The sequence below is a fragment of the Archocentrus centrarchus genome, chromosome 12 (assembly GCF_007364275.1).
Source record: "Archocentrus centrarchus isolate MPI-CPG fArcCen1 chromosome 12, fArcCen1, whole genome shotgun sequence".
Classification (NCBI taxonomy): Eukaryota; Metazoa; Chordata; class Actinopteri; order Cichliformes; family Cichlidae; genus Archocentrus; species Archocentrus centrarchus.
Window position 1 is genome coordinate 14329386 of NC_044357.1, and position 16293 is coordinate 14345678.

The window sequence follows — 16293 nt, forward strand, 5'->3', positions numbered from 1 at the left end:
ATTTAATCTTTGCATCAGCTTTGTTTTCATAAAGTCAGTTATTTTTTTTTCTAACCAGTTACAAAACCCAGTGTATTGGTAACATTTTTGCAAAACCTTGGCTGGGTTACATGTCATACACTATCAGCAGGGCTACACAATCTGTTGATGCAGTGTCAGCTGTGCAGTAGTTGTATTGCAGACAGTTTGAATCAAATACTTGTTGCTAGAACTCTGCGTGCACGCAAAAATGAACGGAGAACAGGTGGAAGGTGAATTTATTCATCTAATGCAAGCAGCAGCAGATTAGACTCTCTTTTTTTTTTTTTTTTTTTTTTTTAAATACTCAAGCTAGAAATCTAGCCACCTGAAACCAAGTGAAATGAAGGAAGCAGGCCGACATGCTTACGTTGGCCTCCTCACATCAGGTTCTGCCAGGATTCCTCTGTGACAAGAGGGATGGGGCAGGTGGGCCCATCCTATTTCTGTTCACCAGTCTATGGGGTGTGTCTCTGCAACCCTCTCCCTACTTTGTTAGAATGGGAGCTGAGCAAGGGCAGCACATTATAACTTGCCACGAGTCACCGCCTTTTAATGACAGTAAACCCATCGGCTGCTTTGTCATGTCTCTTTCTTTGCTCTCCTTTCCGTCCTACTCCTACACTTTTTCCAGTTAACAGTGGAAAACAATCAGTAACAATATGGTTAATAGTACAGGCACCAAAGCTCAGTGAGAGAAAAATGAATATACCATTTCTTTAATCAGCTTAATTGTGTGAACTGCGTTATTATGTGACCTTTGAACACCAGAACCTTGATGGAAAGGGACAGAGGAAAGGCTTGTGTCAACCCTAAAAAAATAATAATAATAATAATGGGAATACAATATCAGCCATACTGACTGTGGCTCACCACACACCTACTCAGCTATGGTAGCACTAATCAGAGACACAGTGGCTGTCCACTTAAAATGATACCCAGGCTAGTGCACTATTTGAAAAATAGCAGCTTCTTCAGACTTCGTTAGAAGAACTTAATTGCAACAGAACCTGTTTTCCACTGATCCAGGTCGGATGCTTAACCTAGAACCCATTCCACACATATTAAAAAAAAAAAAAAGTTTCTTCCCATTAAACCTGCCCTGTTTCTGCTGTCGTTTCTCAGTCTGGCTAAAATGTGGTCTGTTTCTCAAACAGCAGAATTGTATCATACCAACATCTTGTTGATGGATGCTCTGTGTTCCAACTGCTGGGTCTTTAAGATCTAGTAAATTTAAATCATATTAAATTTTACTGAAGAGCAGAAGTGCTGTTTAAATGGTATTGCACAGGGGAGTATTTCAGTTACATGTCAGACTACAAATGAGCTTTAATATGTCTGTCCACGTATTCAGGACTTATTTATTCGATTTTTAATACTATTCCCTAAGGAAAGAAACTCATAAAAAAAAAAAAAACATGACGCATACACTTGACTTACCCATCATAATTCACGTGTCAAGTTAGCTGACATTTATTTTCCATGAAAACACCTAAGTTGTGTTGAAATGTCCATCCATCACTATCCTCACTATTCACTTACATGCGTTATCCCGTCTTTCCCCTCAGGAAGAAGCATGTGTGCAGCAGTTAGGCTCCGGATCACGGAATATTGACCGGCTGGTGGAGCTTCTCAACAGCATGAGGAGCAACAGCAGCGGAGTGGAGCAGCAGCTGGCCTCCTTCATGGAGGAGGCGCAGTGCTCGGCCCGTTCAGAGGAAACCCTGGCTCAGGTGGTCAGCACGATCTACTCCAAGGCCGTGTCAGACAGGAGCTTTGCAGCAACGGCCGCCAAGCTCTGTGACAAGATGGCGCTGTTCATGGTGGAGGGGACCAAGTTTAGATCACTGCTGCTCAACATGCTGCAGGTGAGGGAGCAAGAGATGCGAGAGAACAATAACACCTTCCAAGCGTATCTTGGCTCCTTAATGTTTTCTGTAAATACTCATGTGCAGCAATCATAATTGCTTTCATGTACCTGCCTTTCGTTTTTTTAATCAATGCCAGGGATTTTTTTTTATCTTGTTGCTTAAATAACAACTCATGCCCAAAATACTGCCTTGTGTGCTAAATTATTGTTGTTGGTTCCAGCTTCTTGCAGGTATTGAAAAGTTGCAGTTAACCACAAAAAACAAAGCAGAAAATTGTTTCAGATTTCACTATTGCTTTATTGTTGTACCTGCCCTAAGAAGGTTCTTAAAATACCCCTTTAATGCTTATTTTATCCTAGCCACACTTTTTTATGGTAGAGTTGATGTTCTTCGGCAAAGCCATCGTTTTTATATTGCATGTTTTAACAAAATAATCTCTGTAAATTCAGCACCTTCATTCAAATTTAGTTTATGAGAACTTTCAGGGGGAACCAACTGTGTATATGATGCAGAAAATGTCAGCAGGCACAGCAGCTAATCTAAACACCCAGGGGAGAGAGAGAAACCTGCCCCCCCCCCCCTTTTTTTTTTCTTTCCATCTCTTCACTTAACTGCACAGTTCCAGTCTCGCACCCTCGATGAAAACATCCTCTCAGCCGTTGCATATTTCATTCCCTTTCTCCCCCCTCCTCGTCCCTTATGAGCTCTCTATTCCGGTGCTCCTCCATCTTATCGCCTCCCCTCACCCAGAATGATGCGGGTCAGTGCACCACTACTTCATACTGCACAGTTCTCATGTCCATCTCTCTCTCTCTCTCTCTTTCACTGCACTTCTCCTTTTGCCCTTCACAAACTCCAGCAGATGAACCAGAAGTAGACAAACAAGACGTACTTGATGTCTTCAAAGTCCAAATGTTAACTCACCTGCTTCCATGTCTCCTTTTCCCTCCCATCACTCCTAAACTTTTTTCCTCCTCCCTTGGGTTTTTAGCATTTTTCCACCTTTTTCTTTAGATGTTGAAACTTGTTTTTTTCCCAAATCCAGCAGCAGTTAATCTCACCTTGATCCTTTTACCCTCTTTCTCCCCTTTTTGTTCACTCCCTCTTTATCTCATCTGTGTGGTCCCTTCTCTTCTTTTATTTCTCACTTTAAAAATTCACTTCCCAGCCAGCACACACACACACACACACACCCTCCTTGTCTTTGACATTTTTTTCTTTTTTTTCTGTCTTTGCTTTAAAACCTTTTAAATGTCATAACTGAACTCATGAAAGCCTTAATTAATGATGTTGCTTGCAAACCCGTGGATCTCAGTATGGGGGGGAATTAGTGTGTGACTGCTGTGGCTTTGCTTAAACATAGTCAGACTTTCTCATAAATATTTAACACAGCTCAGAAGTCCCCGTGGCCCCTTATGTGACACCTCCTTCATTATATTTTCTTAAATCATTTAAAATTTTGAGCGTGTGTTGTGCTTGTTTTGAGGTGGATGGGGCTTGTGCACGGACTACGGACCCGTTCACGGCTCCGTAGTCCGTGCACAAGCAGATTTTATTGTGGCCATTCAGGTGTGTGAGACTAAAAGCTGCTCAGGCCTCAGTAACAGACAGTCCACAGAGCAGCAGAGTGAGCTGCTCTGTCTGTTAATAAAGTTTCACTTTAATCTGCCGAATAACATCTTTACAAGTGCACATAAGCATTAACCCATATTAACCCCAACACTTTAACAGCACCGGCACAGTTCACCACCCTTCACTTTCAAACTAAATTAACATACTCTCCTCTATTTCAAGCGGATAAAAGAAATTTGTGAATTTGTTTAATGCGTTTTTCGACTGCTTTTTTGGCTTTAAGTATGTTGAGGCGCAAGGTTAATATATGTGCCACCTACAAAAAATTCCATTAGAGAGATGGTAGAGATGTTAATGGTGATTAATGGTTCTGCCAGGAAGATAGTTTACCAGCTTTACTTATGAATTTAACACCTACATACTGCCTACTTGTATTACACAGTTACTGAAGCTGGATGACCTGTAAAATTAAGGTGTATTTTCCAAACTAACTAAGCATCCTTATTTATTTTTCCCACAGAGGGATTTTTCCCGTCGCGAGGAGCTCCAGCAGTCAGATGTGGAGCGGTGGTTGGGTTTCATCACTTTCTTGTGTGAAGTGTTTGGTACCATGAGGAGCAGCTCTGGCGAGCCGTTCAGGGTGCTAGTGTGTCCCATCTACACTTGCTTACGAGAGGTTTGTATTCAGAACCCCCACCCTCCAATAAGTATGTCAGTAGTCAGTCTGTCAGACCCTTTCACACTTTCTAGTAAGGGAAAGTGTCCGGCTGTGCTTGTGTGTTTTGCCTGTTCAGTTCGATACATGCGCTGAATTCCTGTTTTTGGCCAGACTCAGTCTAGACTCTAGAAACCACAGCTCTGTTTGGTTAGTGGTGCAAAACAGCCAGGAGACCTTCAGTTCCAGGAAAATTTTGTGACCCCAGGTTCACTTCTCATCAGCTGGTCTTGCTCACTTAAACGCACTCTCGGTCTCCATGGAAACCATGAAGGGAAGCCACAGCAGACGCATGACGATACAGAAGTGGTTAATGACAAATGAAATATTGAAAGCGGAAGCAAGCGAGGTGAGGGAGGTGAGGGGAAGTGCGGGAGACTGTGGCTCAGGTTGACGGTTAACTCATGGCATAACAGGTAAAAAGAAAACCAGAGGAGAGGAAGTTGATTTTTAATCTAAGAGTCCAAACAAGAGAAAGAAACGAGGTCAGGTGTCAAACTAGTTTAAGCACCCCATGTATATACCCCTGCTGGTCTGAACACTGACCCAGAAATATGCATATACAAAATAAACTTAAAGCTACTTGGCTGGATAAGCCTGTTCAACTGCTTGTTAATGCAAATATTTAATCAACCAATCACATGGCAGCAGCTCAGTGCATTTAGGCATGTAGACATGGTCAAGACAATCTGCTGAAATTCAACATGAGCATCATAATGGAGAAGAAATGTGGCCTGGCTGTTGGGGCCAGACAAACAGGCTGGTCTGAGTATTTCAGAAGCAGCTGATCTACTGGGATTTTCCCCACACAGAATGGTCCAAAAAAGTAAAAAATATCCAATGAGCCTTGTTGATGCCAGAAGTCAGAGGAGACTAGCCAGATTGCTTCAGGGTGATAGGAAGGCAACACTAACTCAAATAAGTGATTAGGTTCTGAGGGTTAATGTGTTCCCTCCAATAATAATCATCAACTGTTGCTACAGCAACTGTAAGATGAAGTTATAGCTCCAAGTGAGCGAATCGTTGTCGGGCCAGCACTGTGTATCCTTAAAGAATAAGCTTGAGGTGCAGAGGAAGAGTCGAAGTGGGGTTGTATGAGTAAGAGGGGAGAGAAGTGAGCTCTATATGGAACAAAAAGATTCATGTAATGCTACTTCAAACTACTCTGTATCTGAGTTGAAAATGTATTGTCCAGCCCTAGGGTAACTTATTTTTTGGCATCACTGGAGAACATTTCCTCATATTGTAATTCAAGTGGCGTAATTCAAGACCTCTGCACCCCCCTTTTTGTTGTGTTCAGGCATTAGAAAATCTAGTCTGTGAGATTTTAGCCAAACCAAAACGAGGGATGTAATACAAAGAGCAACAGTCCACAGTTGGAAGGGGTAAAATAGAGGACCATGCTGACAAGAGGGGTTTGCCTCCCAGCATCTATGGTGGATATTTGGCTCCATTATATTTAACTCGTACAGCGCATGTGCATATTGCTCTATGCTCAAATGGTGGGAGGGGCTTTGGTAAGAGAGGGTAGAGGGCTGCATTTTCAAATTCAGCTTTTGTTTTTCTTCAATATTTCAAACTACTGCAGCTTGAACGCACCTGGCGTCTCATTAACAACCCAAACAATTATACGCAGTTTAAGCCATCCACACCCTGTCTGAGGGTATGCCCAGGGCATTATCTCGGCTTGTTAAAAGGCTCAACAGCATGACCAAGGGTGTGGAGTAACCAGTCAGCAATACACACAAACACGCCTCTATAATCTACATCAGCAGTATGCATGGAGCCCGGGGAAGACTTGAAGTCATAACACGCCAGTGAACAATTTAAGCATATATACAGTGGATATGTGAAATGTGTCTCTGTGTGGATTTTTTGAGCCCACGTCCTTGTCCAACAGTCTATCTCTAAGAGCCATTCTTCCTGACTTTGATCTGTCTGCTGTTTTGGCTACCCTGTTGTAACATGCGGTTGTCAGATTCCTGCTACAAGCTATGTGCAATAGTGTGTGCACACACTCCCATGTGTGCAATCTGTGCGTTTGCATATGCACACATATGTGCCTGCACAGGACACATTCTCCTGTAAGTGTAGCCTGCACAACAGGATCAGGTAACAGCTGAGGTGTGTTAGTGTTTGGGCTTAAATGCCAGCTGTATAGACAGAGCGGATTAATGAGTGCTGATGCCATCCATTAATAAATCACAGATTGTTACAGTTGCAATCAAATGGAAGAGATGTCCCACACAAAACAGACAGACAATCCTCAAGTAGAATTACGTTTAAGCACACCTTAAAATTAATTGACTTTTTCCTATTTACACATCTTGCAGTTCCAGAGCAACATTTGCATTAGCTTGAGTCCAGCTCCAGGACTCGCTTTCCTCTTAACTCAGTTGTTGAGCTGTGCCAGCTGCAAGAAATATGTGGCTCCTAACCGTGACTGTGTTCACCAACTAGTTGCTTACTTTAGCTAGATTAAGTAAGCGACCAACTCCACAGATATGTGCACACTGCAGCACACTAAAATGACACTTGAAGTTCTGCTTCCTTTTTATTTCTGGGGCTTGCCACTGTTTCATATGTTGCCGTGGTAACAAAGGTTGTTAACTTGGGTGTCAACCTGCAGCGAGCAGGGGTGACTCTAAAGGGGGGGGCATTGGGTGCACTAGATCATATTTGTTTCAAGACTTTATTGAGAGTGTTTAGCAGACACTGAATTATTATTAAATTCATTATTAACATGTACACCATCAGAACGTCTGTTTTCTGCAGCAGGAAATGTTGCATACAGGACAAACCTCAGTTCTGAGAATGCTGATATGCTCGCATTTCTTCATTGCAGCCACCAAGGCTTAAAACCACACATAGTCACTCATTCACTAGCACACTTAAACACACATACGTACTGCATACATAAGCACAGTGAAAGGCTTTAGCTCTTTTGGCAGATATTGTATGCAGTTAAACTATTAAAACATGGTTTCCATTTTAGAAATTGCAGTGAGCAATCCTAAAAGCCCTGTGTTTTTCTCTTTTGAAGACTTACAAGTCCTCATTAATAAGACAAAAGTATTTCTTATCCGATTAATCTATGGAATAATCAAAAAAATGAATCAATAGCTGCAGCCCTGGTTTGGATTTATTTCTTCTATTCAGTGCTATGAAACAATCACAGCTGTCCTATTTTTTTCTCCCTAATCCTGATGTCTTTTGAATGACAATACTGTAAATGAAAGTCACATAGGATCCCGGGATTTCCCACAGCAGCAAAATTAGTTTCTTGATGATATAACCAACCAGACCGACTGTTTTCAGCTTCAGTGGTAGAGACTGTGTGTTAAGCTGTCTCTCAAAAACTAATTTTTTTCAATGCAGAGGTTCCCTTTCAGATGGAACACACTGTGCATTGTGGTGCAGCAGTGACAGGAGAGCTAAAGCGAGGAAAAGCTATTGCAGCGGATTGGAGAGCTGATGATAGATGAGTATAGATTAGATTGTTATAAGTATATCGAGCAAAACTTCACCCTCAGCTCCCCAGGGAACTCATTATGAGCTAATCCTGCTCGTCACATAGTTCTCCTACTCTGGAAAAGGACAGAACTTGACTTTCCACATCAAACAGCCACACTGTCACCACACCCGTCTGAGCATACTGAGGAGCTGACGTCTGAGCAACTGTTGGACCTAAATGATAGGTGGAATACCATTAAGCTTACAGTGTGGAAATAAGAGGCCTGCTCGTATTGAATGTGGTTCATAGCATCAAATGGTGGGGGATTACTTTTTATGTTTTTACCTCTGAAGAGACAGACATTTGAATGACTGGTTTCTATCACAGTGCCTTTCCTAAAACATGCATTTAAACTGGGTTTGGTTGTCTGCTCAGTTTTCAAATGAAACACAGTGATTGTGTTATTTAGCTCCAATATGCAGAATGTCGATTCCTTTAGTCTGGTGAGTTCTAATTATATTGACTCACTAATATCGACATATCGTATCATCACCTTCTAAGTTTGTATGGTGAACTTATTAATAAAGAGTTGTTTGTTGTTTTTTTTTTTTAAATCATTGATCAGCTACAGAGCAACATTTCCATCCATCTGGCAAATCGTAGTCAACTAACTCTCAATTTTGAGCTGTGCCAACTCCTCTGTGAGATGTCGGAATTTGGCCACTTAAAGCTGCGCTCTGCCCATCAGCTGGTTGCTAATTGTGTCTGTCTGCAGTCTGGTAGTGTACAGTGGGTTTAAAAAGTTTTTATTTATTTAGACTGAGAACTGCATCCTGCTATAGCCAAAACTAAAACAGATGCCCATAAGAGTGAACCAACGCTGTTAAGTTGTGGGCCAGTATTCTAAGTAATACAGATTCAGGTGATAACCTTGTGTAGGTTCATCTATACAAGTCACTCAACATTTTTTTTAATACTTTTTTGACATAAAAACATTTTTGAATTGAATTAATGGCTCCTTCTCCTGAACAAGGTGATTTCCTGAGTATTCACTCCATGATCTCACTTATTTTTTCCTTAACTCTATCCCTTTGCCGTGCATTTATGCGTGACAGTATTTTCCTCATTTTCAAAACACGCTCCCCCTTCCTCCCTGTTACTTCCTTCCCTCCTTCACTTTAATCAGAGCAAAACTTTGTAAACAGTCTAGTGAAGAGTAAGGCAGCATTGGAGTTGAGTATTAAACCAAAGTCCCTTCTGCTGTAAACTCAAACTAAATGCTCATAGGCTGGCATTATGTTATTCTACCTCCCTTTGTCACCATCTCTCCTTGCATTGTTTCAAAGTCGTATTTGTATGCCCATCTGTGCATGGGCCCAGCACGGGGGGGGAAGCCAGCTAGCATGTTTACCCAATCCACTGTTTGTCTTTGGCCACACTGTGTGTTCACATGTGTGTACGTACATTGTGCATAAAGGAAGGCTTGATGCGTAATGTTTGCTGCCAGCCGGGAAGCTCAGCGTGTTGTCTTCCGAGATTTAAAATGTTAATGTTAAAAATATTTACCATCAGGATTAGATGCCCTTTTCCCCAGTCTCCTTGTGAACTGATTAACACATTTGCCCATTCTCTTCAAGTGAGCTAAATCCAAATATATGTATGTGTGTATACTGTACATCTTCTATCATTTCCACTATGCTACTTTTAAACTTGTGTTATGGTAGTTTGTGCAGCCCTTTGCTTAGTAGTCATACAGTGTCTGCTCTTGTCCTTTGCAGCTGCTAGAGTCAACAGATGTTAAGGAAGATGCAGTCCTCTGCTGCTCCATGGAGGTATGGATACATAATAACATAAAACCAGGTCTTCACCCTGGAAAGTCAAATTGGTCCTTACAAAGATACAAACGCTCACCTACACAGACTGTATTTAAAAGATGGACAAAGTCACCTATTGGTTTGTGAATTTCCACATTGAGTGCTTGGTCATAGACATACCTCACAGCCAGACAAATAATACTGTATGCTTACTGGTAGCGTTGTCAGTCGAAGCATAGCTAATGTATACTTTGCAGATGCATTACTTAAACATGTAACATCATGCTATACTGGGAAAAAAACTTGAAACTAGCGATCAAGACAGATAAGTTATTAGCAAGGCATTCACTCGGGTGATAAATCTGGTGTGCAGACGGGTCGTTTTCCCATAGAATTCTATACAGTCGAACTTCCTGTTGCAACAAGGGTAATCACCCCCTGCTGGCCATTAAAAAGAATGCAGTTAAAGCACTTAATTTGTTTTTTTTTTGCTTTTTTTTTTTTTTTAAGACCAGATGCTGCATCCGTCTTTAGCACACACCCAATACCTGCATTTTTTTAATGAAGCTAGCAGCATTTTATACATTTATAACACTCTTCAGGGTTATCTGTTAAAAAAAAAAAATTTTAAAAAACAATGCAGGTGAGGTAGAATTACAGATAAAATAAGTTTGTTCATTGTATACACAGGACAAAAGTATTGCTAGTATAATTCAAGTTGATTTCCAACTGGCCCATTTCCCACTAATGTAGCCATTGTGGCTCTATGTGTCATTTTAACTTTGCACCTTCCACTATTGCTAGAGATCAGCTTTTTAAAAACTATACAATTTCTTTTGTTTGGTTTTAGGTCTACCTGAATGTAAACACAACTAACTTGCAAACTGCATCAAGGATCTCTTTTTGGGGGCCACAACAGCCACATTTAATGGGAAATGTGCCAGGTGGAAATAAATCCTTTAAACAGCAGAAAATAATACCTAGAAGTAAAAGAACAGAAAGGGCTAAAGCAGGTGAGCTCTGATTGGAAAAGTGTTCCCAGATGCTCACAAACACAATGTTTACAGTCTTGATTACATACTGGCAGGCTCACACATACATGGCCAGAGGGTGTGTGAACCTTTGCTGTCTGACTGTATCCACAATAACAAGGTGCCAGACATTGTGTCTTGTTCTCAGTTAAGGACACACACGTAGTCTTTCTCTGACCTTCTACCTCTTTACTTCCTCCCTCCCTCCATCCCCTTTTCTCTCCACCAGCTGCAGAGCACAGGCCGGCTGCTGGAAGAGCAGCTCCCCGAGATGATGACAGAGCTCTTAGCAGCTGTCAGAGACAAGATGCTTTGTCCAGCCGAATCTCAGCTGACTCGCTCTCTGCTCATGGAGGTTATCGAGCTGCATGCGCACCGTTGGAGCCCCCTGGAGGCTCTCACAACCCAGTACTACAACCGTACCATCCAAAAGCTCACCACCACTGCCTAGGTGCCAGCTCCCGCAGGAGAAGAAAAGATGTGCCCCCCCCAACACCGCGAGGAGATGTTTTCTAGTTTTGCATTGTAATAATCTCACTCTCTTGCCTAAAGAAGTAAATGCTTTATGTGGCTATTGAGCTTAACGGTAAATTCCATTGTAAAAAAAACAAAAGGTGTCCACTGCCACAAACAAACCATGCATGAGCCTCCTAAAAGGTATCCCTGAAAAGTCAGAGCAACACTACATGTGCCATATTTGGCACACATTTGAGAAAATAGTAACTGATACGTAGCCAGTGTGGGTGTGTTCGGCCACACGGAGCCTGGGAGCTTGGCTGGCTGCTGCTGCTGAATAAAGGAGGGAAGAGACAAGAGAGGGGTCACGTAGAGAGGGCAGCGGTCTGTCCATTGGGAATAGAGTGATCTGTGCCCAAAGATGAATGGAGAATGGTGAGGGAAGGGGTGGGTGGGGGTCGGGGTGGTCTGTGTCAGTCTCTTCATTGTGTTCATTTGCCACACACACCCCCCACCACCACCCTTCCCTCGTCTGTCTCTCCTTTACCCCTGGGGTCTGTGTGGCTGATAAAAGAGAGGAGGAGGAGGAGGCAGGGAGCAGACACGATGCTGTTTGTCTGGGCCGTCTGCCCTGCCGGGCCAGGGACCAGGTCAAAGGGCCTCACTGTGGAGCTCCCCGCAGCTCCTCCCTGCCTTTGTCTCCCCAACTCCCCCTGACTACATGCCCCCCAGCAGGAAGCCCTTTTGAGGAGATGAGACAGTGGGCCTGCTGGGCCAGGCTGGTTTGGGGATAAAGATCAGGCCGGCTAGAGTAGGGTGGCAGATGTCTGCTTGAGCCCCTGTGAGACGACACACTCCAAACACACCCCACTGGCACCCCATCTCCCTGTTCCCTAAGCTCAGGCCTGCACAACCAATAGAAGCATTGGAAATATTGCTGGGGGGGGCAGCATTAGGAAATTAAATCAGACACTGCTGTCTGATAATTCCTTTGTTTTTGTCTTGCAGCGGAATGTCTCTTCTCCTGTTAAGCCGTGCATGTCCATGCTTTGTTAACCACATCATTGTCATTATTATTATTTTTAAATCATTTATTGTTTTTGTTATCAATGTTTAATTTTGAAGTCTTGTTTTAATGGTAAGATGTATGTATGAGATATTATAGTTGTAGGCCTTATTGCACAGGATTGATTTGTTTTGCACTGTTTGGAGGCAATTTGCTTTAAAAATTCCCCCCGAAAAAATAGTTTGAAAGCAAGAAGTTTGAATTTGAATCAGTGCTTGCGGAGTAATACTGAATACAAGTAGCGAGAGGTATGAGTTGAGCATAGTGAGCGATTTTAGGATGTTTTAATGGACTAGTGGCCTTGTCAATTATCCATTTTTATAAGAGCTCTCTTGTTTCGGGGCCTGCAGGGTGTGTGACAGCAGAAAGCGTGCTGAGGACTTTATCACATTGTTGTGTTGCTGAAGGAAGGGGGAAAAAAATTAAAAAGCAAAAAAAAAAAAGTGATGTGACAACTAAAAAGAAAAAAAAAAAAGCATGGCACACAATGAAGCAGAAGTACAATGCTTCTTTACAGTTTCCTCCTACTCAAGCCATTCTTTGCAGTGGACATTTTGCAAGTGTTTAATATCGACTGTATTTTGGTCTTGATTTGTTTTTGAGAAAAATGACAACTATTAACCTGTGTATTTGAAGATGATGACAAGAAAAATCTTTAACTGTTTGACCTCATATTAGCTAGTCATATGTGACCCTTATTCCAGCTAACGTGTGTACTATGATAGACGTACCAAGCCAATCACATACCATTTTTTAATGGGATCTATATATATAATCTGCATACAATATATTTACGAAAAAGGAAAAACACTGAAATTGGGGGAATAGTGCAACAGTGATGTTACACATAGGAAAACTGTGGTTGTGTGGCTAGAAGTTAGCCCATGCTTTTTCATGAGGAAGTAGCTCTTTGGGAGGAATCACACACATATGTTTAGTTCCCACTGAATCTCTGTGGGCTGTTTTAAGTGTTTTTATATATATATATATATTTTTTTTTTCTTGTCTTGTATCAAGAATTAAGATCATGTGTGGTAGAAACACACCCCCCCATTTGTTTTTTTTTGTTTTTTTAAAGCTCGTTTTTGAAGATACATCCCAAGAAATGATCTGTTTTATTGTTTCTTTTGTTGTTCTTACTTTATTTCTAGGTTTCTATTTAAATTATATTTAGCTCATTTATATATATAAGCATTTTTTTTTTCCTTCTGGTGGGTTTTTAACATATCTAAAACAGCAATACCTAGCTTGCTGGCAAGTGTGTAAGTGTGGTATTTCTGTGTTTTCCTTTGTGAAAAGAAAAGAAAAATGTAACAAAAAAGCCCAGTCAGTCAGTCAGTCAGTCAGTATCCATTATGCAAAGAGCGGCTCCCTCTGTCAGCAGATTGGGGCAGGTGGGGATTGCCTCCTTCGTCTGTGGCACTGGAGCCTTCCCCTCCGCCCACTCTTTCCCTTGTTCCCTTAGACCCCTCTGCTCGGGTCACGTGACTCACTCGACAACTGAATGAGACGCACCCTCATTTGCATATTCTCATAAACCCTGACAAATGAGCGGCCCGGTCGGTGCACAGGAGAGTTCTAGATTGGTGATTGGTGGGGGTCATCTGTGATGAGTTTGTTTTGTTTTTCTAAACAGCTGAAAAATAAACTAACAGGAAAGAAAAGCTGTGATGGAATAAACGGTCTTCTGTGTTTTCTGTCTCCTCGGTTATCAGCAGTCACACTGAGGTCAGCGTGGTATCGTGAAGTCACTCAGACACGGCAAAAGAAACAATGGCGCGCACGTGGTTGGCTCCGCCGTTAGCAGGCAGACTGCGTAACTAATCGTGGCGCCACAGTGGGTCGTTTTACTAACAATTCATACGTGTGCACACTGCAGCTCATTTGCATCGTCACACATTCAGCCGAACACACGTTAGAAATTAACAGCAGTGTCTGTGTTGGTGTGTGAGTGCTGCACAACGTCCTTCGCCAGTGATTTGCCTTTGCTTAGCCCCCCGACATATGCCTGGGGGGCTCCACAACTGGGCCGTCCCGATGGGAGCTCTTAATGCAGGGGTTTGAGGACCCCGTCCCTCAAACCTATTGGACGTTCTCCAGCTCTCATCCACAACGATCAGCACAGTCCCATGTGAATATTTTGAATACGTAAATGCATTGACAGGCTGAAACATTAAATTTCTCAGTTTTATTTCATTTAGAATCACAGGACAAACGAGGCCAGTAAGGAAGTTGTAGACTTACCAGTCTGGCAGACGGGGAAGAGAAGAAATGCTGATAGCAGGTGTAGGAGGAGATAAAAGTGAGGAAACGCGGATATACTATAAATACTGAAATGACTGAATCTTCACATCATAGTGGAGATGATTAATGAGTAGTTGCAATTGGGAGCCAGCACCGGTGTACAGTTTGTGTCAAACTTACTCTGGCTTGGCACAGTAAAACAAAAAAACAATAGAAATGAGAACATTAAAGGATTAAGATGGGTGCCCTGTTGTTGGAAGCTTTACTGGCGAGATACTGTAGCTGTGTTTCTAATTCAGAATCTGATCTCATTACAACACGATGGCTATTTGTCTGCAAGCAAAGTGGCACAATGACAGACAAAGGAAGAGACTCATAAACTGATGAGTGAAAGAAAGGCCTGTAGGCTATATGGCAGGAAGTCTTTGCCGAAGTGGAGGGAATGAACTGAGATGCCATCCATCTGTTCATTTTTCTATTACTCCATAACTATTCCATAACTTAACATAGGGCTGCAGGGGGCTGGGCACCTATCCCAGTTGTCTTAGGGCGAGAGGTAGGGTTAGGACTGGGTAGATATTGGCAGTTTGATTTCAATAAAAATTTTGGCTTGCAAAGATTAAAACAATTCTTATTTCTTTTTTTGGTTTTGTTTTGTTTTGCATTCAGGGGGCTGAAGCCCTTCCCAGCAGTCATAGGTCGAGAGGCAGGGCACACCTTGGACAGGCTACCAATCAATCAAATTCACACCTAGGGGCACTTTCGAATCACCTAACCCTATGTATGTCTTTGGACTGTGGGAGGAAGCCGAAGTACCCAGAGAGAATCCACGCAGACATGGTGAAAACATTCCACATAGAAAATCCCCAGACTGGATTCAAACCCTGGACCGTCTTGCTGTGAAGTGACAGCAGTAGCCATCACACCAACCGAGATGCTTGAGAAATTGTTTGGAGCCAAACAAACAAAAAAGTAATCACTTTGAGAAAATAATTGGCAGGTCCCATTTAGCATCTAATCATTAGTTAAAGCCCTTATAGAGACTGTAGGAATAAATATAATCAAGCTCTGGGGCACCGTGTGATGGCTTGAGCTTTGCCGACTTTTTGCTGGCACTGATGGATGAATGGATCCGTGTGTGTCTGTGTGTGCAGGGTGACTCACACCAGCATCGTCCATTGTGTGAGCCAGACAAAAAGCTGGCTGCATCTCTGCTGGCCTTGATGACGAACCAAAGACGAGGAGGGAGGACACTCGCATTAAGATAACGGTTTACAAGTACAGACACACACTCCCACAAACTTAAACACACAAGTGCCAGCAGAGCCAGTGTTCAAGGATCTCTTCGTGGATGCATCTCGTATTTTTCAGTTGTCTGATGGCTCACACTGTGTATTTTTTAGACCTTTGGGTTTTTTGTGCGTGCTCTTCTGTCTGCACAGTGTGCGTGTTTCTGTGTTTGATCGGCACACAAGCAAGCCGGAGGAGAGCACTCCAGATTGTTTTCTGTGTAGTCCGAGGGCTACAGAGGCCAAATATTGTGTAAAACAAAGTGGATTTGAAACACACAGAAGCATCCCCAGATGTTTTTCTACAGTATGCTTTGCTGTGGGAGAAATCAATAACTGTGGGCTACCAAGTGGTTTTAGCTCGCTCTCTTGACCTTTTCCAACTCAGCAGCAGCTACTGTGGGGTAGTTTATTCCGCTCTCCAAAAAACAGACTCCATCTCAACTATAATTGGATTCAGACATTTATGTGTCAAGATATTCTGAAGCTAAAGTAGATATCTAGACAGCATTTAGCGATTAATCATATTATTACTTTGTGGCTGCTGCCAAATTAAATTTTACAGTCACATCCACCTACAAATCTTTCCTGTGTACTCTGCAACAATACTACTCATCTTTCATTACATACTCACCAGCCACTTCATTAATCCACCTTTCTAGTACTGGGTTTTAGTTCCAGACCTGCTTTAATTCTTCGTGGCATAGATTAAACAAGGATGCAGGATGGATCCATGCCTTTGTGTGGTTTTCGCCAAATTGTG

The 16293-nt window shown here is 42.3% G+C and overlaps 1 protein-coding gene across 6 annotated transcripts in view; it reads left to right on the forward strand.

Annotated features, from left to right (window-relative positions):
* Positions 1-12614, forward strand: part of ctif (CBP80/20-dependent translation initiation factor) — a 57593-nt gene extending 44979 nt beyond the window's left edge. For all 6 annotated transcript variants that reach the window (XM_030742640.1, XM_030742644.1, XM_030742643.1 and 3 more), the window contains 4 exons: positions 1587-1886; positions 3982-4137; positions 9409-9462; positions 10705-12614. In XM_030742640.1, the coding sequence (XP_030598500.1) occupies positions 1587-1886; positions 3982-4137; positions 9409-9462; positions 10705-10926 (732 nt within the window). In that variant the 3' untranslated portion in view covers positions 10927-12614. The remainder of the gene's footprint in view (positions 1-1586; positions 1887-3981; positions 4138-9408; positions 9463-10704) is intronic.
* Positions 12615-16293: the final 3679 nt, after the last annotated feature.